Source organism: Carassius gibelio, chromosome A18 (genome assembly GCF_023724105.1).
Source record: "Carassius gibelio isolate Cgi1373 ecotype wild population from Czech Republic chromosome A18, carGib1.2-hapl.c, whole genome shotgun sequence".
In the NCBI taxonomy this organism is placed as follows: domain Eukaryota; kingdom Metazoa; phylum Chordata; class Actinopteri; order Cypriniformes; family Cyprinidae; genus Carassius; species Carassius gibelio.
In genome coordinates, this window is record NC_068388.1 from 13,178,463 (window position 1) to 13,205,323 (window position 26,861).

General features: G+C 36.3%; 1 protein-coding gene across 11 annotated transcripts in view; it reads left to right on the forward strand.

Annotated features, from left to right (window-relative positions):
- Positions 1-26,861, forward strand: part of LOC127934389 (pleckstrin homology domain-containing family A member 7) — an 88,875-nt gene that overhangs the window by 10,422 nt on the left and 51,592 nt on the right. Inside the window, exon 1 of one of the 11 annotated variants that reach the window (XM_052531747.1) lies at positions 3,159-3,609. The exons of 8 other annotated variants lie outside the window; for them this stretch is intronic. In XM_052531747.1, the coding sequence (XP_052387707.1) occupies positions 3,539-3,609 (71 nt within the window). In that variant the 5' untranslated portion in view covers positions 3,159-3,538. Of the gene's footprint in view, positions 1-3,158; positions 3,610-21,495; positions 21,838-26,861 lie in introns of those variants that run through there. 2 more of the 11 variants (XM_052531751.1, XM_052531752.1) reach the window with 2 other exon arrangements.

Here is a 26,861-nt window from a genome sequence, read left to right on the forward strand (position 1 = left end):
AACAAACTAGTCTTGGGTCATTCTATTACATACACAAATAAGCAACTCTGTGGGTGCAGGTCTTGAGCATTATACAATGTTTTTAATAAGAGGGAGTGTTTTCAAATAGTAAATACTTGCCCTTTAATTTAATTCTGAAACAGGAGTCTTGCTATGGTTCATGATATTCCTTAAAGAATCGTGATCACTGAATAATAAGAAATAAGAAGCAGATTTACTTTTGAAGATCAAACTAAGTCATTATTCATTCACTGATTTTGAAATTCAGTGTCTGTTACTTGTTGTAATACACTAACCACCTATTTAATTTAACTGCATCTCAGCTGTAAGCTGATTCCAAATGGCTGTTGCTATTGATATTCCTGTCCAATAATATCTCTCTGTCTTGTACCATTCACAAGCATTACTGGTTTTGGAATAGTGTGGTTAAGACCCACAGGCTATGTAATAGTACAATGTATTCATAGTAAGTTCTGTGCATCTGCTGGGATTCTGAATAAAATATCTGGTTCATAGATGCTCTTGAGATGGCAGTAAAGATACATACAGTAAAGAAAAGATTAGAACAGCTGTACACAATACATTCTCAACATTGATAATGATAACATGTTTCTTGAGAATCAAATCAACAGACTAATGGATGCTGAAAATTCACACAAAAATTCATACAAACTTTGGTCTAAACTTTGGTGTATTACAGACTCAAAACATTTGAATATTAGTGTATGTGTGCATCTTCCTGCGGTATTATTTGTATTGTGAGTAAGGAGAACTTGTCACAAGGTATCAGTAGGTTTGAGTCAAAGGTCTAAATACACAAATGCATTTTTTGCTCTAGCAGTGGTTTTCTATATTAGTCTCTTAAATTGGGATTTCTTTTTTTAATTATTAGAGAATATTGCTTTCCTTAAATAAATCTCTTGCAAGCCTGAACTCGTTCAGTGCACCAGAATAGTCTACACAAGGTCATAGCTCCGTGAGCTTGGGTTTCTGTGTTGAAACACAGCGAAAGATTTATAGGGCAAATCCTGGAAGATGTCCCGTTGACTTTGATGACTGCATGTGTTGGAGACTTCTGTGCGCTGCTGATAAGCTGTATGTACGTCACTAATCACACGCTTCCCTTCAGCAGATAGCATTCAGCAGACCACACATTCAAATCTCATGACCGCACAATCTCAAGTCTGTGGTTAACATGTGCACAGCTTTAAGGAGAATCCATGACATAACAGTAGAGGTGTTTGGTGCAGGTTCAGTCACGCTTATATTGGGATATTGTGATAAATCGTGATACATTGAATCATGAGGCATTGCATATTTACTGTACCACAGCGTAAGTGGTTGCTGATATTCAGCTCTGGTCAGTAACCTCTTGGGCTTATTTAATGTATTTCATTACTCTTACTCACTGATTAAATAAAGCTCTGTCAGCCCTTCAATGCCCCGAGGTGGGATTTCCATGTAATTGCTCATGGAGAAGAGGGTGATGATCTCTTCTGTTTAACGAAGGTTTTTTCAAATACATGTTTGTTAGCTTCATTTCTAATTAGCATTTTTTTCAGCAATAACCTTCGTTGCCATAAAGGGATACCTTATAATGAATATTCTGCTATCATTTTTACGCGGATCACTTATGTGTCATTTCGAACTCTGTGACTTTTAAGTTGTTGTTGTAGAACATCTAGTGGTCTAGTAAAGTGCTCTTTTTGTAATATCCATAAATTCCAAATCCAGTCTGATCAGACATGCCACATTAAAATCCTTTGTTCCAAGTTTAACATCGTTTTCTCTTTTGTGTCCCATCACTGATCATGTCAAACCTGGTTTAATGTTTTGTTATATTCTATTCTTCTTTGTTATGAAAAAGAGCATTTTAGACATTCTACTATATATATATATATATATATATATATATATATATATACACACACACACACACACACACACACACACACATGGTTCTATACACAGTTTGTTGATAAGATTTTGAGATGTGGGCATTGCTCTCAATTAAAGTGAGCTTGCATTCGAGTGTGGGGATTTTGACAGTGGAGAAGAGTTAAATGGACTGAAAACCAGCATACATCACCTTAGAAAAGTCTTGTTTTACTGAAAGTTAAGACATTTTTTTTAAATTCAAAATTGGAAGTTCAAAGCAATGAAATATGAAACATGAATCATTCACAGTAAGATCTATAATATTTTTTTACAGAATGGATAGGGTGAATTTTCATTCCATGATGGCTTTAAGACCACTAAAAAACTAGAGTAAGCAGGAATGAATGCATGGAGGAGTTATTTTAATGCTTTCTTTGTGCTGACTCCAACTAAAAACAAAACATATCTTGGGAGAAGACAGACTATGACTTATCTTCTCCTATTTTAATCACTGCTTTGTGGAGCCAAAGTTTTAGTTTTCACACAATTCACTTAAATTCACATTCAACTCCAGTTAGATCTAAATGAGATCATTTTCTAGTACCAGCATGAGATTGAAAACTGTGATTACAATGCCCCTCACACTTCATTAACTGATACTTTATTTCCCCTATATTTAAAGCCTTTTAAGTCTTGATGTAAAGGAGGTAATGAAGGATTTTTAAAATGCATTTTGACATCCATCTGAGTAAAATAGATTATCAAAAATGTAGTGGACTTGGTTCCATCCATCAATTGATGATTGCATGGAGGCAGATCTGAATGCAAGCTCACAATCAGTCGTGAAAAGGTAACTCGCCAGAAGATCGATTTATGACATTTTGATTAAAAAATACAAATGATTTTTTCATAGTAAAATAAATGTAAAAGCAGCGAAGTGGAATGCAAACGTGAAATGCCCTTTATACTGTCTTGTGAAGGCAGCAATTTTCAGTTTCAGCCTGGAATGCTGGGATTTATATCCAAGTAGACTTGAAGAGCAACTTTACCATTTATTTATTCACTGATTAATGACATTTACAGATTATTCTATCTGTCTTTATGATATATTTCCCTTCCTGTGCTCAGTCTGTCTCTCCTCCCAACAACATTGCACATCCTGCCTGACAGAGGCAGGCAGAGATTCAAAAAGAGTAGGTTCACTCTTCACCCCTCCCTTCCTCTCTCCCTCCTCCCTGTGACTATGTGCAGTGGTACGTCAGAGCAGAAGACTAGTGTGTGTGCGCACAGGCTGGTGACCGTGAGCTGGTGAGGAAACAGGAGCATCAGAGACAGGAGACTCCACACAGACAGCAAAATCCAGATGCTTACGCCTTTGCCCGCTTCAACGGCAGGACGCTCCCTTCTTACCTGTTCTGCGTTTTGACGGCCGTGGAGCCCTGAACCATCTCTGCTGCTCTTTTTTGAGAATCAGATCCTGGAACTATTCCATTAGGGCTCTTTCCTTTTATTCAGACTGATTCGTTCCTTCTCCTGCAGTGTTTTCGGCTCCGTCATGAAACCTGAATTTACTGCTATTAAAATGAAAGCTGAACTGGACTTTCTGTAAGTGTCAGTCATTCAGTTGGAAGTTTGCCACTTGGAGCTATTGGGATTAAACATGTGGAGCCAGTCAGGATATTCCAACCACCAGCCTCATCCTCCTCACCCCTTTTACAATGAACCCAACAGGTGGGTTGGCCTTCCCGTTTTATATTAGATCACAATAGAGGTTAATGATAAAGTATGTGCAGTTAGGATTTTGGCAACAATGTTTACAGATTTTGCTTTCATTTTCGTCTTCCTGTAATGGGGAATGTCCACAGATTGCTGCCGAGGGGGTCATTTCAGGATGGATCTGCCTGACAGTTGATGCTGAAACCGTTTGGCAGGTTTATGTTGGATAATACTAGATTAAATCTAAACCACGTGCGTCTGTGGCAGGGATTACGCTGAGATAAGAATGAATGAACATCTTTATGTCAAGACATTGTTGGAATTCCAACAGGTTCTGTTGAACTGGCAAGTCGGGCGAGTTCTGTGGAAGTGAAGACGTGATGTGTAAAAACATGCCATAAATACTTCACTCGTTGTGGCTTTGGTTCCCTTCTACCTCTGTCTGAAGGTGTACGGTGTGCTTCACAGTCTGACAGCATGCCTCCATTTTTCATTGTCCCCCTGACTGAAAGATTTGTATTTCTTGAATACCAGTGGCAGCATTCCAATCTTGAAGTCAAATACTTCTGCAAGTGTGTTTACTTACCTCATAACTTAGTGTTTCCTAATAGCTCAGAAAGGACGAAGATTGTTCTTTCATTATTTACTCATTGCAGGCCTTTGCTCGGATGTATTTCTCATGATTCTGTGGAAATACTAATGTTAGTTTGGAATTTGTTTGTATTTTAGTGTACTTTCAGAGGCACAGCAGGGGTTGCTTTATTATAGTCTGCTTTATGTTTCTGCATTGAGATAATTAGGTTGCACTTTATTTTACAGTACGTGTACTTACATGTACTTATAGTGTACTTACAGTGTATTTATCTAAGAAAGTTCTGGTAACACAAGGTAACTACATGGGGTAGGGTTAGGTTCAGGGTTAGTACCTAGTTATTACATAGTTATTGTAATTACTATAATAAGTACATAGTATGTACATGAGGAACAGGACTGTAAAATAAAGTGCTACCGATAATTATACCAAACCCACTATTATGAGTTGCATCTCTATTAACTGTCCGTGTGTTTGCATTTCACTTTCCCTCTCTATTTACAGGACAATTCAGTATAACTACATTTGTTGTTATAAAACTGACTCCAATTAAGCCGGACTATTCTCTAGCATTTGTTTAAACAACAAATATGACTGGCGTGCTTTTGACTCAACTGATAATGCTTTGCTGAATGTGTTTGTATGCTGATTTTTAGTAACAGTCTGTCTGTTTGATATTCTATGTTTGATATATCTGATTGATTGATTGTACTCAGTAATTCAATTTAAAAGTCAGTGAATGTTAGGAAGCTTGAAATTGCAGTGATATAGTTAACTGAAACTCATAAGACTTATCTTAGTGCAACTTATTTCAGTTAACAACAGAATAACATAATAGGTTTCACATTATACATCACTATCCATTATAGTGTTTGGTTTCCATGTGTTTATAGTCTAACAAAATCAATTTCATAATGATCAGCTTTGAGTGGTATTTTTTTTAGACATTTAAGCTTGTGGTCGACCAATATATTGGCAAGTCCTATATATCGGCCGATATTTGGCATTTTTTAAATATCGGCATCGGCCGATGTGTTCGAGGTGGGACTTTTATTTTGACGGCGTCATTTTAATTTAAATTCAATTTAAATTCAATTTTTTTTAATTTAACCTGAATTCAACAATGGAAAGTAGACACCATTTTGGAGTTTTTGAATCATCTGGATTATACATAAAGCAGTGTTTTAATGCTCCACATGTAGGGATGTAAGGATTAACCTCGAGGCGGTTGAAAATAGTTTAAAATATGTGACTATTCAAATTGGTTGAGATGCCAGACAATTCTGTTTGGTTAGTTGCGTTAAAAGTTAAAGTTAAATTTGTAAAAGTTAATTTTGCGTAAATGTGGCAATATTTATCTGACCATTTTCCCATGGCCATGTCTTTTTTAACTTCCATGGTCTGTTTTATAGGTGAATTTGTTATCATTAGTTAACTACATTAATTAACATAAACTATCCAAGAAAAATAATTCTAAAGCATTTACTGATCTTATAGCTAATGTTAATTTTAACATATACTAATACATTATAAAACCAAAAGTTGTTAATAATCTGTTAATAGTATTTAATGGACCTGTGCTAAAAATGAACTAACAGTCAACAAAGATGAATAAATATGGTTAGTAGTGCATAATGGTAACTTATTATAAAGTGTTATTAATATTTAAGATACATAAGATATCCCTTCAAGGTGCTACAAGATATGATAGAAGATCCAAGATTTTGCAATAATTTCCTGTTATTAGGGCTGTGACGGTCGCCGTGACAACTGCGTCAACTGACTTCACAAAGTTTTGTTTACAAGTGTAACAACAGTAATAGTTGGAAATTGTTTTATTTAGACTATGGTCTATGGTAAGTCTATGGTGATTCACAAATGACCTCAAATGCCATGCACAGCGTTTGTTTTGATTGGCACGTTTGATCACCGGAAAATACATTTTATGCATTCAGCAAATTAATTTTGTGTTGGACGATGGACTTTGTGGGAAACCAAATACTACATCACCGATCTGGAGCCATCTCCATTCATGACACCCATCCGCGTTTGTAGGGTCTTCAAGTTCCTGTGATCACAAACGCCTGGCTGGTCAGGTTTGGTGAGGCTTTCTCCAAACAAGCCAAACTAAAGTTTTGGGAAATTTGGAACCGGTTCTAAAATGGAACCGTTCTTCGATACCCAACCCTAATCATGACATATCACTTACCTGTATGTCTTGATTGATTGACCGTTTCATTAGTTCCTCATCTCACACTTCAACAATCAGTCAGTCTGTTGAGCATACTAAATAGCTCTTTGATTTTAATCATGCAGTACTCAGAGGCCTCTCTTATGTGCAGAGCTGATTATAAATGCAGCTCTTCACAATAAGGCCTTGAATCTGAGACAAAACTTTCAGCAGTGTCTTTTGTGTGATTATCTGTGCCATCTAAAAAAAAAAAAAAAAAAAACAGAATTTGCACTTGGAACGCATCTCCTTCTCTAGGCTCAGCACGAACCAATCACATTTCAGCACGGGTCCCAGAGAGGCCACACTGAGACCCCAAAAAAGGACTAAAAAAAGCCCCACGCTCATCTGAGCTGGATCCTGCCTAGTAATTTATGTTTGTGATTTATCCAGTGCTGTCAGAAGATTGAGAGGATCAAAGATCAGAGTGATGATCCAGATGTGTGGATATGTGATTTATGAGAGGCTCAGATTCATTCATGACTCTTTAATGAGTGGACATCCAGCTAGTGAACTGGAACCTTTTTATTTCTGTGTTAGGACAGTAGATGTTACAGCAAGAAATATTGTCTCTAATGAGGCCACTAAGGGGTTAAAAGGCTAAGTAACTGTTTTCAGAGCTGCATGGGACTGAACCATGTAAGGTAGGACTAAATGAGTGTTCTGATTTTTGAAAGGTACCTGGGAATTTTGGCAGCAACGTCATGTATCACATGACCAAAAAGGAAGATGGATGCACTGCTCCATACTGTATATTTGTCATGTGTTCTGTTTGTTTTAGTCTTGTTTCCAAGTTTTAATTTCAAAGCATCTTTAAAAATATATATACATTTACTCAAAAAGAGTATTTTTTTTCTTGAATTTGTTTATTTTAAATTATTTTTTCTAAATCAATTTGCAAGTATTTTACCTTGTTTTTTAATTTAATATTTTATTGTTATTATTAGTAATTGTTATTTAATTTAAGCTTAACGTAACTTGAATTAATGTACAGTACTTGCCAAATTTTCTCAATGAAAAAAAAGTCAGTTGGTACCAACGTACATTACTATAATGTTGAAGGTTAAAATTGACTGATTTTTTTTTTTTTTTTTTCTTAAACTGAAGAACAGAAAAATGTATAATCAATATGTTATTTGGTTCATATATTAAGCACAATGCCCCTCTCCACAGTTAAGTTTTCTTTCTGACTAATAAGTTTATGGTCACAAATAACTTTTTCTGAGGTAAATGTGACGTTACGTGACATTGTTTACAAGCCATTACATTGACTTCTTTGCACAGCTGAAACACTGACTGAGGGATTACATGAGACAGGATACAGATTGTAAAGTTGTACTCTTTCTTTTAACTTACCTTCGGATGTTTAGTCATGTCTATTTTGTGCTGAATATGGTATTAATGTTGTGGAGATGATTAGTTCACATGCACCTCGTTGCATCAGTTGCATCTGTTCAACTGATGTGCTACAGCAATCTGTCATTCCACATTAAACAGCACCAAAATGGCATTTATTTTTTGAATACTGCAATACAATAGAGAGAATTTGAAATCTGAGCCTTTGTTTCATATTAAAAGTACCAAAGCACAATGCTTATTGCGATATATTTTAATTGGATAGGAAGTGGCCTTCAAAGCTCTGTCCATTAACTGAAAACAGACTACACTAATCGATTCTTGGGATTTAAGAATCGATAACGTTCTGTAAAAATGAGAATAAATTAATATTGAGATATCGATATTTTTTACCCAGCCCTATAATCATTTTTTTTTTTACTTTATCACGGTATACGTTATTATCACGGTATTGAAATTTAATTCAATTAAATTCAATGGACATAATACAGTGTAACAGGTTAAATCACTTTTTTCTTGTAACAAAAGTAACTGAACATTTAAATACAATTAACCAATGCAGAAAAATATATACAGTTAAAAGTTTTACACAGTTTAAAGTGCAAAAGAACTATAAAGACCAATCGGTATTACTATCACAATAAGACCTCATTAGTTAACCTTAGTTAATGCATTAACATTCACAATGAGCAATAACTACATTTGCTACAGAAGTTATTAATTTTTGTTAAAAAAATACAAGTCTTAGTTAATGTTAGCTCATTAAATAACACAGCTGCAACTTTCGAATTTAACAATGTGTTATTAAATATTGGAATACCTAAGATTAATGAATGTTCAGAAAAAATTTTCATTGGTAGTTTGTTAACTTATGAATTAACTAATGGTAACTTATGAAGCCCTAATGTAAAGTGTGAATGAACAATAAAGAATCAAAACAATATCTAGGGCATGTTGTAGTCCAGATTAAAATGAAAAACAAAAAATTTAAAATAAATAGTGCATTTAGTCTGAATATTTAAGTATTTGGCGCTGTGATGAACACCAAAGTGAATCCACAAAATCTGAATAGCTATTTAAAATTATTTAAACCTGTTTTAGAAAGTAGAGCAGCTACTTTATTTATGGCGTTTCCAGGGTAAGGGCTGCATTTTCTGCAGTTTAGCGCCATCTGCTGTCAGAGAGTGAATGTTTTTTCATTCAGCATGTCTCTCACGTGTTCCCCCATGTTTGGGAAAATTATTCTTAAAATTCATTCCAGATTCAGAATAATTTGTAATATATAATTATTTAAGGTATTTGGAAGTGACCACGATGACAATATTGTGCATATTCATTACCGTGATATATCGCATTACCGAATACCGGCACATGTCTACAGCCAATTAGAATCCACCCTGCTATAACAAGATCGAGAATTTAAAGCATCAGATACACGTGTGCTTATAATAAACAGACAATATCGTTTGCTGGTGTGGACACTTTTTATCTTTATAGTTATCTTTTATAGATATTTTTTTGGTGTGAATTGGGCTTAACAGTAAAAACATTTATAAAGTTGCAAAAGATTTCTTTGTCAAATAAACAACTTTCTATTTTTTCTGAATTCTGAAAAATGTATCACAGGTTTCACAAAAATGTTCACATTGATAATAACAAGAAAGCTATTTTAAATAGTAATAATATATCACAGTATTACTGTCTTTACTGTATTTTGTTTGAAATTAAATGTATGTTTTATGTTTTAATAGCCTTTTAAGCATTATTACAGGTTCTTAAACAAATTGTTAATCTAACATCTTATATATTACAAAGCTAAATTAGAAAATCCACAATCATTTATATAAGAGATCTCTTAATTTAACACCTTTGGATGGTAAATGCAGCCTTGGTGAGCATGAAAGTCTTCTTTCAAAAACAGAGTTTTGATAGTATATGCCATCTTGTTAACTGATCTTTCTTCAGGGATGTTTAAATATTTTTAGTGAATTAAAAAAAGTTTCACCTCCTCATTTTCCAAATTTCTCATGCCTAAGTCTAAATGGCTCCCTGACATTTAAATGTCGCTATTCAGCAAGGGACTCAGGCAGCAGCATAAGTCTTGCTAACATGCCCCGTCTGTCAATGTGTGTACTGTATGGACGCAAGACCTTTATTATTAATTCATGCTAGCCATTTATAAAGGTCTCTTTTTGCAGCTGAGGAATGCTTCTATCTTTAATTGAGAGATCCATTATAATCTCCCTTAGCTTTGTGTGAAATCACGGAATGTAAATCTGGCATTGTAAATGAGTCGAGGCCAGCATCAGTGCAATTCCCAATTAAACCAATCTGAAGCCCTGCAAAGATTGACACTGATGTGAATAGAGCTGTGCAGGGTAAAGAAATGAACATCATCTGTCTTTGTGGGATGAGAGAAGTCTAAAAATAACATTTGTGTGTGTGTGTGTGTGTGTATTGGTGAGTGAGTGGATCAGCACCAGGTGTTTGGGTTCAGGGGCTGATATAATATATTTGACTTTTTGCCAGATTCAAGAACATGGATGAGACTCCTAAATGAATTTCCTTAATTCCAGTATAATGCTGAAGATGTTTTACTCTTATAGCAAACCAGTGATTCTTGTTGTGAAAAGGGCAAAGGACTTTCATGAAGTCCAAGAGAAATGGAGGGGGAGAGCTTGTCGTAAATGTCTTGAATAATTTCAGATGTCATGGTGGGTGGTGAAAATTCCAGAGTGTAAATATTTCAGAATAATGTTGCTTTATGTTGTTGGGGAGTCACACACACACAAAAAAAAACATGGTATTTTCTGTAAACCCACATGGTATTTTCTTGTACTTTTAGTGTATTGTTTGTATATAGGTCTGAATTCCCACTGATTAGATTTGTTGTGTGGTGTGAGGAAAATGTTGTAGTGATGGCAGACGCTATAACTAAGTTGTTGGCTGGAGCTGGCTCTGTTATTTTGTTATTTTTCCTAAATAATTAATTTGTGAAGTACATTTCTCAGTTCCTTGGAGGTTTGGCAAGTCTGATACATTTCTGCAAATCAGTTTCTTTTAGACAGCTTTAAAAATGAGGACCAACATCATAAAAACCTTTGGTGGAACAGGTGGAAGAGGAATAACATTTTGTTGGAGCAGGGAATGAAACTTGAGGGAGCAGGTGGCACTGGATTGGCAAAGTATGTCCCACACAGATAGACCAAAACATTGCTTGATGGTGTTCATGAAGCCTGTAGTGTAATAAAAAATAACATAATCAGAGAAATTCATGCCTTGTCCAGTACCATGTTTATATAATTTCATTATTTACATAATTGAGCTAGCTGCTTCAGAAACAGTTTGATAACTAATCTAGTTTGTTGCACCACTCATGGTCAGCAGGAGGCTGGGCATTGGTGGAGATGTAAATGTTAATATTTTAAATTGTTCTGTTCAATTTTGACTCCATAATTTTCCAACTTCCAACATTTCTTTTATATGTATTTAAATGTATATTAAGCGAAAAAAAAAATATTGTTTTAGGGTAAGTGTATGTATATATATACACTTTTGAACAATGTGTAAACATCAAAGAAAAAAAAGAACTCTATTAAACACAGTTTTTTTTATCTGTTCTTTTTGGTTTGTTTATATTCAGCTAGATCTGGTTGTATTTTATTTATAATGCTTCCTCTGATCAAGTGGTCTGTATATAACATGCTGTAGCATCAAAAACCTGAAAAATATCAAGATTGTTGTATTACTTTTTAAAATATTAAAATAACCCAACCCTGCCTGATTTATTGGGTTAATCTTTTAGTTTTGACCTTTAACCTCAATATTTCCCCTAAACAAAACTTATAAATAACATGTGACCTTCAATCTCAAACCAGCCTGAATTTTAAGCTATTTTGGGAAGCTAAATTTAGGCAAGTAAAACGTAGAGTCAGGTCTGCACGACTCAATATGTAAACAAACATTCAATGACCAGGAATATTACAATATCACACATCATTGTTTGAACATAATCTGCCCTTCCTCTTCCTCTGTGTGTGTGTGTGTGTGTGTGTGTGTGTGTGTGTGTGTGTGTATGGGCATGAGTCCAGTGACTCATACAGGCAGCAGATTGAATCAAGAGGGAACAATAGATTTTAGCAGAACAAATGGTCAGATGGAAAAGGCATGGATCAAAGAGCCGTATTACCTGTTTCCGGACTCATTTTACCTTCTGTAGGCCACGACAGCAGCACTCTTGGTTCTTCTTTCATCCTCCTCAATAGCAAAACAACATCTCTCACAGAGAGGAAGGGCCACACTGCTGGGCCTCGAGGCAGCTGGAGACTATTTTAAACTGAGATCCATGTTTCCTCTGGCCTCAGTGGACCTCCGCCTCTGCTTTTACTTTAGACGTCAAGTGTCAGTTTTATGCCGCTCATCAGAATCAGTAAAGCACTGAGCAGTATGAACAGATTCAACCAATCTCAGTTAAATGTGATTTATTTTTTGATTTACTCCATTCATACCTTCTGGGATTCTTATCAGGGTTTAACAAATCTGCAGGCACAAGTGCCAGCTGTTTTTTCTTTTTCTGAGATATATGCTAATAGCTTTCAAACTCTGTTTTGCATAAGCTTGCTCTGAGGCTAAACATTGCAAGAATCTTCTCTTGTCCTTGCCCTTGATCTGTTACTCTGCCTGTTTTTTGTTTTGTTTTTTCGGTCACATTTACTGTTGTTTTGTGAACTTAATGGTTGAAAAATCGATGGGTGTCTGTGCAATGGTGAATTCCACTCGAGGGTGAAAGATTTCCTCAAACAGATTACACATGAGTTCAACTTGCCCATGTAAATTCTTTGCATTGACCAACAGAAAGCTGCTTGGTTTTAAAGTGACTGGGCTGTGTTTCACACACTGCAACACTGCTGACAATGAATTTTTTTTTATTTTTTTTTATGCTAACACAGTTTTGCTAATGTCTTATGGGTGAAAGAAAATCCAGTAGTTATGTTTCTGGATCATATCTTTTTAAGTGGCAGATTTTCTCTTTCTCTCTCTCTTTTTTCGGAAAATATAAAAATCTATTTTATGTCTCATTCTGATGATGTCACTTAAATAATTGTGATTGATAATGGCAATATGCTATCAATACAGATATTTCAGTATTTTTTAAATGATGAGTGATTGAGAATGAGATTCTGGCATAGAGTTTGGCTTAGACATTGGCCCAGAAATTGCTGACATTTATAAGGAACACTTACCAAATTTGTTTCCATAGAATTATTCAGCTATCATACTAAATATAAGCGTTTGTTTAGACGTATTAACAAATATTGACAACAGGAGAAACGTTGTTCCAGAAGATTACCATACTAACATCCTCTTCAAACTGTTAACCAGCATAACATGTCATTCCAGTTTGTCCAGTTGGGTCACACTGAAGTTCGAGTAAAGTTGCTTAACATGTCGTTTGAATACCGTGTCATCAGAACAATCCTGTTTACCGCTCCTCTGTCATGGTCTAATGTTCCCATGAAATTTGATAAGAGTGAAAGACAGAAAGGAATATTCCCACACTAAAATATATCATAAGGGCTTCTGTCTTGTCTTTTTACACTCAAAGTTAATTATCTTTGCACCTATAGCTGATGTACACCATTGTAACAATATAAATTGCGTAGTTGTTTTTGTCATTTGTTGTTAGCTAAGTTGTTAAAATAATGTTCCACCCACATGTCTGTAAAGTAACATCAGGGCATGTATTTCAAAAGGCTCATATAATGCAATTTCAAATTTTCCTTTCTTTTTGGACTGTTACAAGCTGTTTGTGAAAATATATGACCCCTAAAGTTGCAAATCGATAGAGATATTCTTTATAAAAGTTAAGACTCGTCCAGGCCCCCCTAAAACACCTCATTTAAACATGCCCTACATGTCTACGTCACTGTGTGGGAAGATTTGCATAACCGCCCAAATGTTCACACAAAGGAAGAAGGCGTTCAACAGTTCAACCCAATAATTCAGATGTGTGCAACGCATTTTATGGAGAACTGAACCTACAGATTAGACTACAATGCTTCTGTGCACAAAGGCTGTTTCCCTAAAGTGTTTCAATTCCAATTTTGCAAGGACAGTCTGGTGCTTCTGACTCACAGCCTGTAAGTATGTTTTCTTATTTAAAGGGGGAGGGGGGTGGGGGTGAAATGCTATTTCATGCATACTGAGTTTTTTACACTGTTAAAGAGTTGGATTCCCATGCTAAACAATGACAAAGTTTCAAAAATTAAGTTGTACGTTTAAAGGACTATTTTTGTTCCAAAAATACTCCTTCCGGTTTGTCACAAGTTTCGTAAAGTTTTTTTCGAGTATGGGTCTGTGTGATGTTAGATGGAGCGGAATTTCCTTATATGGGTCCTAAGGGCAAGTCTGCCGGAAGAGCGCGCGCTCCCGTATAGCAGAGCACTGAGAGCAGAGACATTCACTGATTAGAGCGAGAGCATCGCGAAATGTCACAAAGGAAGTGTGTTTTTGGTTGCCAGGGCAAGACAACCCTGCACAGATTACCAAAAGAAAAACAGGGGGACCAGTGGATGGAGTTTATTTTTACAGAGCATCAACGGAGTTGTGCAAGTGTTTTTGTTTGTTCCCTGCATTTCGAAGATGCTTGTTTTACAAACAAGGCCCAGTTCGACGCCGGATTTGCACATCGTTTATTTCTTAAGGATAATGCAGTCCCAACGAAAAAGGGTCACAATCGTGTGTTGGAACCGCAGGCGGTGAGTAAAACTGCTTCAAATATCTCTGTGTTGTTAACTTAGCTATCGGCGCGTAAGCACATCAAGTAAACAACATGCGATGTTGTCATCAAACTGCACTTTCCACATGTACAGCTTAAAAAAAAAAAAAAAAAAAAGACGACAAAGTGGAACTTAGTCATTTTCCAAAACCGCTAAGCAAATATATACAGTTTCAATACATACTACATAGAGACGTCGTTGCTGCTGCTGCTCTTGTTAAATTTCAGCCTCTGGATCTGATTCTGGATCATAAATATACGCTGAATCTGACTGTTAGCCATGGTTTGTTTTGGTTGGTTTTGTCCTCACGGTAATGTCACAACTTCCAAACGCTCTCAAAGCAAAAGCCTACTGGCGCTCGTGATTCTTTAGCTCTGCCCACACGTCACGCCTCCAGCCGGTCGTGTTTTTCCGGGAAAAATCGGTACAGACTATCTTTCTCTTATGAATATAATAAAACAAAAGACTTTTTGGAGTTATGAAGGATGCAGTACTACTCTATAGGTACTCAAGATTAACAGGATATTGAGTGAAAACGAGCATTTCACCCCCCCCCCCCCCCTTTAAAGAATTTGCCACTGATGATTCAAACGTGAGTTTTGAGCAGTGTGGAATAGCGATTGTTGTTTGTCGTTTCTCTGATCACAAATGCAGACATGATTTTATGTTTACGGAGTGCCATATGCAACACAACACGTAAAAAGACAGTATAAGTCATTATAATCAGTAATTATGTCCGCACTGGTTGCAACAAATGCCTCGTTTGTAATGGGTTTTATTGGTTTTGTTTCATTGCAACGGGACATGGCATCACAGTTTGGTAAGGGGTATAACATTTCCGTCACACGCTTGAGGCTTTCGGTTAATTAAAACACATTGGATAGCTGGCCAATCAGTGTACACCTCGCTTTCCAGACCAATGAGCTTTGTTAAAATTGACGCGTTTCAGAAAGGCGGAGCTTAGAGGAGCAACAATAATGTACAATATGTGGAAAATAAAGTCTTTTGAACCTTAAACTGCATAAACACATTGCATTACACCAAATACAACATATATGTAAAACATATGACCCCCTTTAATTTGAATTCAGTATATATTATTGATAAAAACTGAGAATTTGGCTGCATGGCTGATTTTGAAGTGATTCATTTATTTACTGTATACATTCTATATTTTGCTTTCAATATCTCTCAGATCGTAAGATCACTCTCAAGTCACAACATTCTGCTCTATGAAGTATAGACAAAGGATTATGCTTTCTCTCCTAATAACTTTCAAGGCTTAATTTGTTCACTGTTAATGCGACTGGATAATGTCTGAGCAGATGTCTGAGGTATTGAGTTTCTTGATGTTTCTCTTCTGCTGCTGTTCTGAGGTGAAGGAGGCTTATGAATTACTTCTGTTATCATAGACAGGAAGAGACAGCGGTTTGCGTAACAAAGGGGTTGGAAAGTTAATTGAAAAAATCTTTTGATCCTTGTTCATCCACGGGAGCCTTATCTTACTTTCTATTCAATATCATGTGCTGGAATCCTACAAAGGAACAATAATCAAAAGAATCCCATTTCTACCTTTGTGAATTTAAGCGGGAGGGCTTTTAAAGATCTGCTAGTTCCATCAGTTTTTGGTCAAAGGAATCCAGGACTTCACTAGTTTTGTCATAAATTTAGATTTTTGTATGTTTTTTATTTTTGACTACCTCCCTGCCAAAATAAATAAAACCCCAAGGGTTTAACTCTTTAAAGTGAAAGAACTGTTACTGTGAAGTAAAATAATTAATATATCTATTCTAAAATATTCATCATCATATTCATGTATCCATATTTTTCATGGTATTCTAGTATTGAAACAATAATATACATGCATTTTTACGGAGCCCCGCACATGACATGCAAGAAAAAATAAATAAATTGTGCGCACAATTTATAAATCGAGTGAACGAAATAGTAAATCGAGGGAACGCAATAGTAATCGTGTGCACGTTTTAGTACAGTGAGGGAACGAATTAATAAATCGTGCACATGATTTAGCCTAAAAATTTTCCTGCATGTCACGAGCGGGGCTCCGTACATTTGAAATACTGTCTGTTGGCTTTCATTTATAGGCTGATAGTAGCTGATCTTACTTGTTAAATAAGACCACAGTATTAAAGCAGAAGGTGATGAGTAACAGCATGTGAAAGTGATTTCTTATTCCAGTGGTGTTTAGCCTGCCTGATTCATCTTCCTTTTGATCCCTCTTGTATTTTTTCTCTCTCCAGCGTCCTGCCTCTCTGACTGTCACAATTGATTTTGGAGATAAGCAGCCTTCAAAGTCTCATTGCACATTGCCAAGCTGCATGAAGGATTACGTCAAATTGTCATCTATATTTATCTGTGAATGAGCTCATTTTTTGATAGTGGCTTGTTGATGCCTCCATATCAAATGGCAGGATGTAAAACAGACATTAAAGGTGCTGTAGGGAACTTTTGTAAAAAAATATTTATTAAACCTGTCATTATGTCCTGACAGTAGAATATGAGACAGATAATCTGTGAAAACATCAAGCTCCTCTGGCTCCTCCCAGTGGTCCTATTGCCATTTGCAGAAAGTCATGCGCTCCCGGTAAAAAACAACCAATCAGAGCTGCGGTCCGTAACTTTGTTTGTGTACAAAATGTAGAAAAATGAACATAATAAGCGAGTACACCATGAATCAATTTTCCAAACCGTGTTTTTAGCTTTTCCTGAATCACTAGGGTACACCTATAATAAGTGTTTATATTCGGACTATTTTAGATTGCTTCGGGGGTACCGCGGCGGAGTAACCCAGTACCTTTGTGATTCTTCATAGACATAAACAGAGAGAAGTAGCTCCGGCTACAATGTTCTTCCACAAGACGCAAGCAGTTCTGTTTTTTAACCGCTAGAGCGTCAAAAGTTCCCTACCGCAGCTTTAACTGAGATAAGTATCTTGGGTTGACTAGTGAGGATATAAATTTGTGCCATAAAGACACTGAATTCATATTCATGATGTGTTGCCAAAGGCTCAAATTTTTTCAGATACTGAACAGATTGCCCTTTATCTGTCTTTAAAGACATACCTCTCCAAGGGGTCATAGGCCTGACAGTTGAAGTGGCTTTTCCATGTCATCTTCAGGGCTATTCACTGTCAGATAAACGTTTTGTGATTTGAGAAAGTGTTAGCCGCCCTAATGACTGCCATCATTTTGAATGTAGGACATTTAAGCAGGACTGTATAAATCTAGAGCTTTACACAATTAAAGCTGGGCGATACATTGAATATTGGCATGGTAATTATGCTGACAATATTAAATTGAGGAGTATTGTGAATATCATGAATATTGTGATAATGTGCTTTGCAGTGTTAAACATTGTAGTCATTCACAGACATGTCTGTTTAACACAAGAATGCATCGGCCAATCAGGGATGTTTAAGTAAATCAGTGAATCTCTAGGATTATCAGAGAGAATTTGCTTCAAAAAGAGTAAGAAAAATGGACTACATTGACCAAAATGCAATGTAACATGTAGGAGGAGTCAGAAGCAAATGGAGGAAATCAAATCCTTTTAGGCCCAGGTGTAGGAGAGTCACAGTTGTTCATTTGCTGTACCGAGTGTGAGAGTGTTTGGACAAGTCTGAACTGCTTGGAGTCTCTGGGCATATAAAAAGCCCCAAATATGAAACGATGAGAATTGAGAGCTTCATTCGTTGCACTGCGATGGAGTGCTTGGATTATTACCATGTAGGCTGCTCCTTTACCATTTGTTTTTGTCCGTATAGTGTATATTGAATATAGTCACATTTTGGAAATATGTTGTGATATTTTTAGCAATGTCACCCAACCCTAGACGCAAGGTCACAGACCTGAGTTGCACTCACAATTCTCCTGCCTTACCATTGCTCCTTAAAACTGCAGTAGGGAACTTTTGACGCTCTAGCGGTTAATAAACAGAACTGCTTGCGTCTTGCGGAAGAACATCGTAGCCGGAACTACTTCTCTCTGTTTATGTCTATGAAGAATCACAAAGGTGCTGGGTTATTCCGCCGCGTTCCCCCTTAAGCAATCTAAAATAGTCCGAATATAAACACTTATTATAGGTGTACCCTAGTGATTCAGGACAAGCTAAAAACACGGTTTGGAAAATGGATTCATGGTGTACTCGCTTATTATGTTCATTTTTCTACATTTTGAACACAAACAAAGTTACGGACCGCAGCTCTGATTGGTTGTTTTTTACCGGGAGCGCATGACTTTCTGCAAATGGCAATAGGACCACTGGGAGGAGCCAGAGGAGCTTGATGTTTTCACAGATTATCTGTCTCATATTCTACTGTCAGGACATAATGACAGGTTTAATAAATATGTAAAAAATATTTTTTTACAAAAGTTCCCTACTGCAGCTTTAAAGGGAAAGTTCACTTTCAAATAAAATTTTAGTATGTTTTAGCCTACCTCAAGGGCATCCAAGATGTAGGTGTCTTTGTTTCCGCAGTAGTTTCCCTTTTGATATTTTTAGGTCAAACCGTTCTTGTCTGTGACTCATACAATGGAGGTCTATGGTCACCACCTCAAAGAGCATGCACAGAGAAGTCCAAATTAAACAATTCCCCAACGTAAGTACACATTGATGACCTAAGGCTCGAAACTAGCAGTTTGTATAAGAAAACGAACAGTATTTATATTGTTTTTACCTCTTGTACACACCCACTTCCAACTGATCTGAGTGTGCGCGTGCTTCCTGTTGTGTGACATGTGCGCGCGTTCTGGCTTAGTCTGCGCAAGCGACTCAGGATCTTCCGTCAGGCAGGTGTGTGATGCGATACTGTCAATGTCGTCGTCTTGTAGTTGTGGCATTGCTATGTTCCATTCATGACAACATATGCTTTCCACTTCTGTTGGCATCTCACAACACTTGCTACTAAAACACCACCAATTTTAAAGAGATTGCTGTCTCTCTGAGGCCTGAAGACGTGCTGCTGCAGTGGATGCTTTCTCCATCGCTCATGAGTTCTTGGTCTTTTTTTTGAGTTTTGGTATATCGAAATCGTCTTCCATTACAATACCTCCATTGTATGAGTCTCAGACAATCAAAAATATCAAAATGTAAAAACTACTGCGGAAACAAAGACACCTCTTGGATGCCCTTGAGGTAAGCTAAAACATATCAATATTTAATTTGAAAGTGAACTATTCCTTTAAGTAGCTGTTCTGTTAAAACTCAATTTCAGTAAACACCTGACCTGCTAGTTTGGTGGTGTCTGAGACAGTTGTAGAATTATGATACTAAACCATTTCATAATTCCAATTCCCACTCGGCCGTTACTGTATATGCAGTGCTGACAGCAAAATTTTCATTACCTTTCCAATGACAGATTAATGAGAAATCTGTTGGTGGGAATTTGCTCTTGAGGGATAAAACAGTTGGTAAGCAACAGCTGGCACTGAATAGTTTATGGTTAGGATGAACAGTTTAGACAAAATGACAAGGTACAATACAGCATGACGCTACATTTCTTAACAGACATTTGTCTTCAAAAAACAAGCGTACAAAAGTGTCATGTTGCTGGCTCCCAGCTCTTATTACAAGAGAGATGGCATAGTTTGGCATACTTGAATTCTGCTCCAGCAAATATTTTTAGATACATTTTCATTCGAGTCCATGCTCTATTCTTATTACACTGCTGGCAATTCTCTAGAGGCAAAGTTTGGCTGCATCCCAGGATTCTATTACAAATCATCTTATGTACACAGTATTAATGTCTTTTATTTACTAATTAAACAAGTCTGACACTTCCCTAGTCAATTTGCAGGTACTTTTAACTCCTTTTGTTGGTATTTATTGTCCATCTGCATCAAAAGTTGTTTGTTGATTTTGTTTCGTACACATTTTGTCAGGTTGTCAGTAATTCAACTGGTGTTGCAGTTAAATCCTGAGGTTATATTGTCCAAAATGCATTCAGCAGATCCTAATATCGTGCAGTTTAGCTATACTAACTCGAAGAGAACTAGTACCTCATATATAAATTCATCCATATATTTTGTCATATGTAGTTTAAGCCATACATATTAAGTTTAAACCATGCATATGTTACCATATGTCAGTGAATGGTTGCTGCATTGACTACTGTTTTGGCATACGGTTGCCGTCTTTGTTTTGTGCTTTAGGAAACCCATTTTTGGAAAAAACTGTGTGTAAGCCATCACAGTGCTGCAAACCATTGCCAAACATTGCCACTGAGCATTCAACATACAAATGCATGTGCTGTATAATTCATTGTTTTTTTATGTGGCAATGCTTGTCATTGGGTTGTTAAAGGCATTTTAAGTTGTCAGATGAACAAGGCTGTCTAAAATAAATGGAATGAAATATACAGCAGTTTTTTTTGTAGCAACATTTCAACAAAATTATCAGAAATCAAGATAATAATAAGAAATGTTTTTAGCTCATTTGCCAAATTTGACATTTATAACGGTTTCATCTTATTGCACTCTGCATGACAGAAATTCATATAGAACTCAGTTAGTATGAAATCCTTGCATTTTTGTACGCTAATGTTTTGGAAGGAATTAAAACTTTTTATTTTGCACAAATGCATTAAATTGGTCAAAAGTGACAGTAAAGACATTTATAAAAGGTTTCGGTTTTAAATAAATGCTGTTCTTTTGAACATTTATTCATCATAGAATTCTGAAGAAAATCATGGTTTGCTCCCCAGAAAAACTGTTTACAGGAGTAATAATGATCATGTGAGACTGCAGACTGGCTGCTGTAAATTCAGCTTTGTCTTTGTCAATACAGAAATAAATTACATTATTTAAAAAAAGAAAACAGATATTTTAAACTAATAATATTTCACAAAATTACAGTTTTTACTGTATTTTTTTATCAAATAAATGCAACCTTGGTGAGCATAAAACATTAAAAAAAAATCTTACACACACTCCAAACTTTTGGTACTAGTGTGTATTCCAAGCATTAAGGTTTGACTAATAGCCTAACACATGCAGAAGGGTCATTACTTCACAGTCTTTGCAAGCTCTAGCGGCTCTTTTCAGGGGTCGGCTCTCTCAGTGCCTCGACACTGACACAAGACACCACTACACCGCTGGCATTTTACCCTCCCAACCATACGAGACAGCCAGACACTCTAAAGCCCCCGCAAAAGAGACCGAGCGCTGAAGCCTAAGCTGGGAAGAGACAGGTAAACAAAAGCCTGCTGCTGTTCTGCAAAACTGTATATGGCATCAGATGGAGGCTTATTGATTGTAAGTGGAGACCAGGTAATGTTCACCATTGTGAAAAAGGTTTTAGCTTACTGGTAAACAAGCTGCACTAGCGTGTTTTCTAAAGGCAGTGGCTGGCTGGTTTGCAGAGTGTTCACACAGTGTGAAGTTCAGTCTTGCTTTAGTTAAATTTCAATTTCAACTGATTTACTGTTATGTGCTTCTGAGATATGCGAGTTTAAGTTTAACAAAGCTTTTAATGTGAAACTTAATAATGTTAGTCAAATGCGATAATTAAACTAAAAACTAGTTTATCATTGCACAGCCTATAACATTATATTAATGTCATATGAAACATTTTTGGCTTCTCTATATATCATTATATTGCATGCTAACACTGGATCAGTGTGTGTGGGATTTCTAACTGATTATGTGGTGATTCATTGTCCTCATTGTAATCGGGTCCCACATTAAATGTCAGAAGATGAAATTTGTATCTGCGCTTTCTGTTTTTTTTTCATCTCTCCCCCTCATTCTGTGTGATGTGAATGGGAATGACCTTGTCCCAGTGAGCCATTTAAAATGCTTTTTTCAATCTGCTTCCGGTGTTTAAACACAGCTTATCTGAACATTTTTAAATAGACATCACCTTTAGATGGCCATTGAATAGATAATGGTTCAAGGCAATTTATTTTGGGGCTGAAAAACTTACCAACTGGCTTGTGCCAAGCAATACAGAGACAAATCCCTCAATTTTGGACGAGTTGTCTGTTTAATCGACAAATTGTTTAAAATAACAATTTGTTTCTGACACATTTATGTTGTCATCTGACGTGCCTTAGCCTTGGATAAATGAATGCATTTGTATTTATAGTCCGTCTTGTCTTTCACTTGCAGTTTAGCTTGTGTTGAGTCAAGTTTGCTGCAGGGTCTCATCGGTGGAAGGCTGTTATGACCACTTGATCTTACTTCCAGTCATCATGATTTAGAGAGTCTTGTCACAAATTGAAAAGAAACATAAAGTGTGGCAGTGACGTCTTTAAAAAAAAAACAGGTGACAAGACAAGCTACTAAGGGAAATCAATAGGCCGGCTGAGAAATATTGACTTATATTTGACGGATACGTTAAGCAAATAACTAGTTTGATTTTTCTGTTTCCATTTATGAGGCAGCATGCTTATCTGAAATAATTTATAGCTTGATAATGAACCAATTTTGGAAAACATTTATTCAAAATGAGTATGAAAAAAAAAAGGATTTCCATTGAATTTGACACCAAACCAAAATGTAGGGCAGCACAATTTGGGAAAAATTATATTAATTATAACAATTATTATTATATACAAATATATATAGCCTTTATGTAATTTCAGTTTTTTACATATTACATTACATTTACTTACAGATGAAGACAGTGGAAGCAATCAAAAACAACAAAAAGAGCAATGATATATACGTGCTATAACAAGTCTCAGTTAGGTTAACACAGTACACGTAGCATGGGATTTTAAATAATATAATTAATAAAAAGAGAACAGATAGAATAAAAAAAAGAATAGAGCAAACTAGTTAGAGGTCTTTACACACACAAACAAAATTGCATAATAAATGAAAAGAAAATAGAATAGAATACAAAAAGATTAGAAAGGTAGATTTTAAAAAATAGAATTAGAATAGTGAGTGTTTAAGTTAGAGTGTCAAATAAAGATGGAAGAGATGTTTTTTAAGCCGATTCTTGAAGATGGCTAAGGACTCAGCTGCTCGGATTGAGTTGGGGAGGTCATTCCACCAGGAGGGAACATTTAATTTAAAAGTCCGTAAAAGTGACTTTGTGCTTCTTTGGGTTCACTTGCAGAATGCAAATTTCTAGAGGGCACATAAGTCTGAAGTAACAAATTTAGGTAAATGGGTGCAGAACCAGTGGTAGTTTTGTAGGCAAAGATCAATGCGAGCAGCTATTGGAAGCCAGTGCGAATTGATAAACAGAGGTGTGACGTGTATTCTTTTTGGCTCATTAAAAATTAATCTTGCTGCCGCGTCCTGGATTAATTGTAAAGGTTTGATAGAACTGGCTGGAAGACCTGCCAAGAGAGCATTGCAATAGTCCAGCCTGGACAGAACAAGAGTTTGAACAAGGAGTTGTGCAGCATGTTCTGAAAGAAAGGGCTTGATCTTCTTGATGTTGAATAAAGCAAATCTGCAGGATCGGACCGTTTTAGCAATGTGGTCTGAGAAAGTCAGCTGATCATCTATCGTAACTCCAAGGCTTCTAGCTGTTTTTGAAGGAGTTATGGTTGATGTGCCTAACTTGATGGTGAAATTGTGATGAATCGATGGGTTTGCTGGAATCACAAGCAGTTCTGTCTTGGCAAGGTTGAGTTGAAGGTGATGGTCCATCATCCAGGAAGAAATGTCTGTTAGACAAGCTGAGATGCGAATAGCTAACGTCGGATCATCAGGATGGAATGAGAGGTAGAGTTGAGTGTCATCAGTATAGCAGTGGTATGAAAAGCCATGTTACTGAATGACAGAACCTAATGATGCCATTTAGACAAAGAAGAGAAGTGGTCCAAGAACTGAGCCCTGAGGCACCCCAGTAGTTAGATGTTGAGACTTGGACACTTCACCTCTCCAAGATACTTTGAAGGACCTATCTGATAGGTAAGACTCAAACCATTGAAGTGTGGTTCCTGAGATGCCATTTGCCAGTAGGGTTGATAGGAGGATCTGGTTGTTAACCGTGTCAAAAGCAGCGGACAGATGAAGCAGGATAAGTACTGAAGATTTGGATTCCGCTCTTACCAGTCTTAGAGCTTCAACAACTGAGAGCAAGGCCATCTCAGTTGAATGTCCACTTCTGAAGCCAGATTGGTTGCTGTCATGGAGATTGTTGTGTGTGAGAAATGTAGAGACTTGGTTTAACAAAGCTCGTTCAAGTATTTTTGCAATGAAAGGAAGAAGGGAAACTGGTCTGTAGTTCTCTAAAAGAGATAGGTTGAGGTTGGGTTTCCTAAGCAGTGGAGTTATACGTGCCTGTCTAAATGATGAGGGGAAAAGACCAGTGTGTAGGGAAGTGTTGATGATGTGAGTGAGTGGAGGTACAACTGCAGGAGAAATGGCTTGAAGGAGATGAGATGGAACAGGATCAAGCGGGCAAGTAGTAGGGTGATTAGAAAGGATGAGTTTGGAGACTTCTGCCTCAGATAGTGAAGAGAAGGATGTAAATGAGTGTAAGTTTGCTGGTGATATGAGCTGGACTGATTGTGGTGTGGAAAATTGTGCACTAATGTGTTTAATTTTATTAATGAAAAACGTTGCAAAGTCGTCAGCTATTAGACTATAATGGTGTGTATCTAAAAGGTGGAACTGATGTGGCTTTGTAGCAAGACATAGCGAGTATTTCTACACAATCACATGAGACTAAACAGGTGTGGCAATTATAAAGATCCAGGGGCTCCTTTCAAGGATGCACACCATGTTTGTGCACACAAATCCTTCACTTATCACAGGCTGTCAGCCAGAATAGTAAAGAGCTCCATTACAAACAACCATAAAGCTTAAATAGTCGCTGCAACCTGTGGCATCTTCATGCAGTGAATTATGGTCTTTAAATACATAGGAGCGACTGGAAAGGAAACAATGTGCTCTGACCTCACCTCTACCTCTCTCTGTCTCAGTGGAAGTGTAAAAGCGTGTTGATGCACACTGCTGTTGAAACGATGCCTCATGACTTCAAAGCATTCCTGTTCAGATAGGGAGTGTTTTACATTCAAGGCTTTGAGATCACTTTGTATTGATACATTTTTTATTTATTTTTTATTTTTTATTTTTTTTTGGGGGGGGGATCAACACCCAAATATTATTATGCCAAGAAGAAACATTTCATGTCTTCTATTTGGTGTAAATTAGATTTTATTTATTAAGTTAATTTATGAGTATTTTATTCTTATATGGCTTCTTCTACATGGCTTGTCTGCCAAATGTTTTAGGACGTAGCGAGGTAGTTGATGGTGGGGGATTCATGTCTGATACCGGTTGCTTTATCTCTCAGGAACCAGTGAGCTTCCTGCGCTTTGCTTAAATACTACTACAATCTCCAAGGCTTCATTTTTCTTGGCTCTTTATTACAATAGAACAGCGCTTCTGCATACTCTTACTGTATATCACTTTTAGTTAGCTTGAATACCAAGAAGCATTCCGGTTCTGGAAGTAAAAATTATTTTAATTTTATTCATAGGGGAATTGTTTTTGAAACTTTTAAAGAGCTACTGTATGAGGTTAATGAAGCAAGGTTTTTAATAAATGGTAGATGCTTTTGTTGAGGCCACTAGGTGCATTATTTATTCATTCATTTTTTAAATAATCTTTAACAGTGGGGATACTGGTTAAAAACTATATTACCCATAATTCTGCAGATAAATCTCCATCAGTCGGAGAATCAAAACAGTCAAATTGCATCAAAAGAATAGCTTCCACCCACTACCATAAAGCACTACAAATGAATAAATTGAGTCTGCTTCCTTTGCTCCCAGAATATTTAAATATATATGCATATTTTGAAATAAATCAACTGTATTATAATTATAATTATTAACTATGACATTTGTCTCAAACTCTTAATTTGCTGCTTATTAATAGTTAATAAGGTAATTGTTAAGTTTAGGTATGGGGTAGGATTAAGGGATATAAAATATGGTAGTGTAGAATAAGGCATTAATATGTGTTTTATAAGTACTAATAAACAGCTAAGATGCATGCTAGTTAAGAGTGAGAATTAGTTCTTAAGATAAAGTGTTACTTTAAATATAATCAATTATTTTTTTGTAAATATAGGTTAATATTTCTTCATTATTTTTAATTTGATTGTTTCATGGGATTGTAGATCTTACCCTCATTAAATGCATTAAGTACGGAGTCTTGCTCCTTTGTCATTGTCTCTGGTTTTCAAATATTTATTTATTTTTTGTAAAGATGCAAAGTTTGAAATGTTGTGCTTCACTTGGTTTGGTTCACTGCTTATAGCCTTTAACTAATAGGAAAAACAAGGTCCAATGTGACCATACCTTTAAAGCAATTCTCAT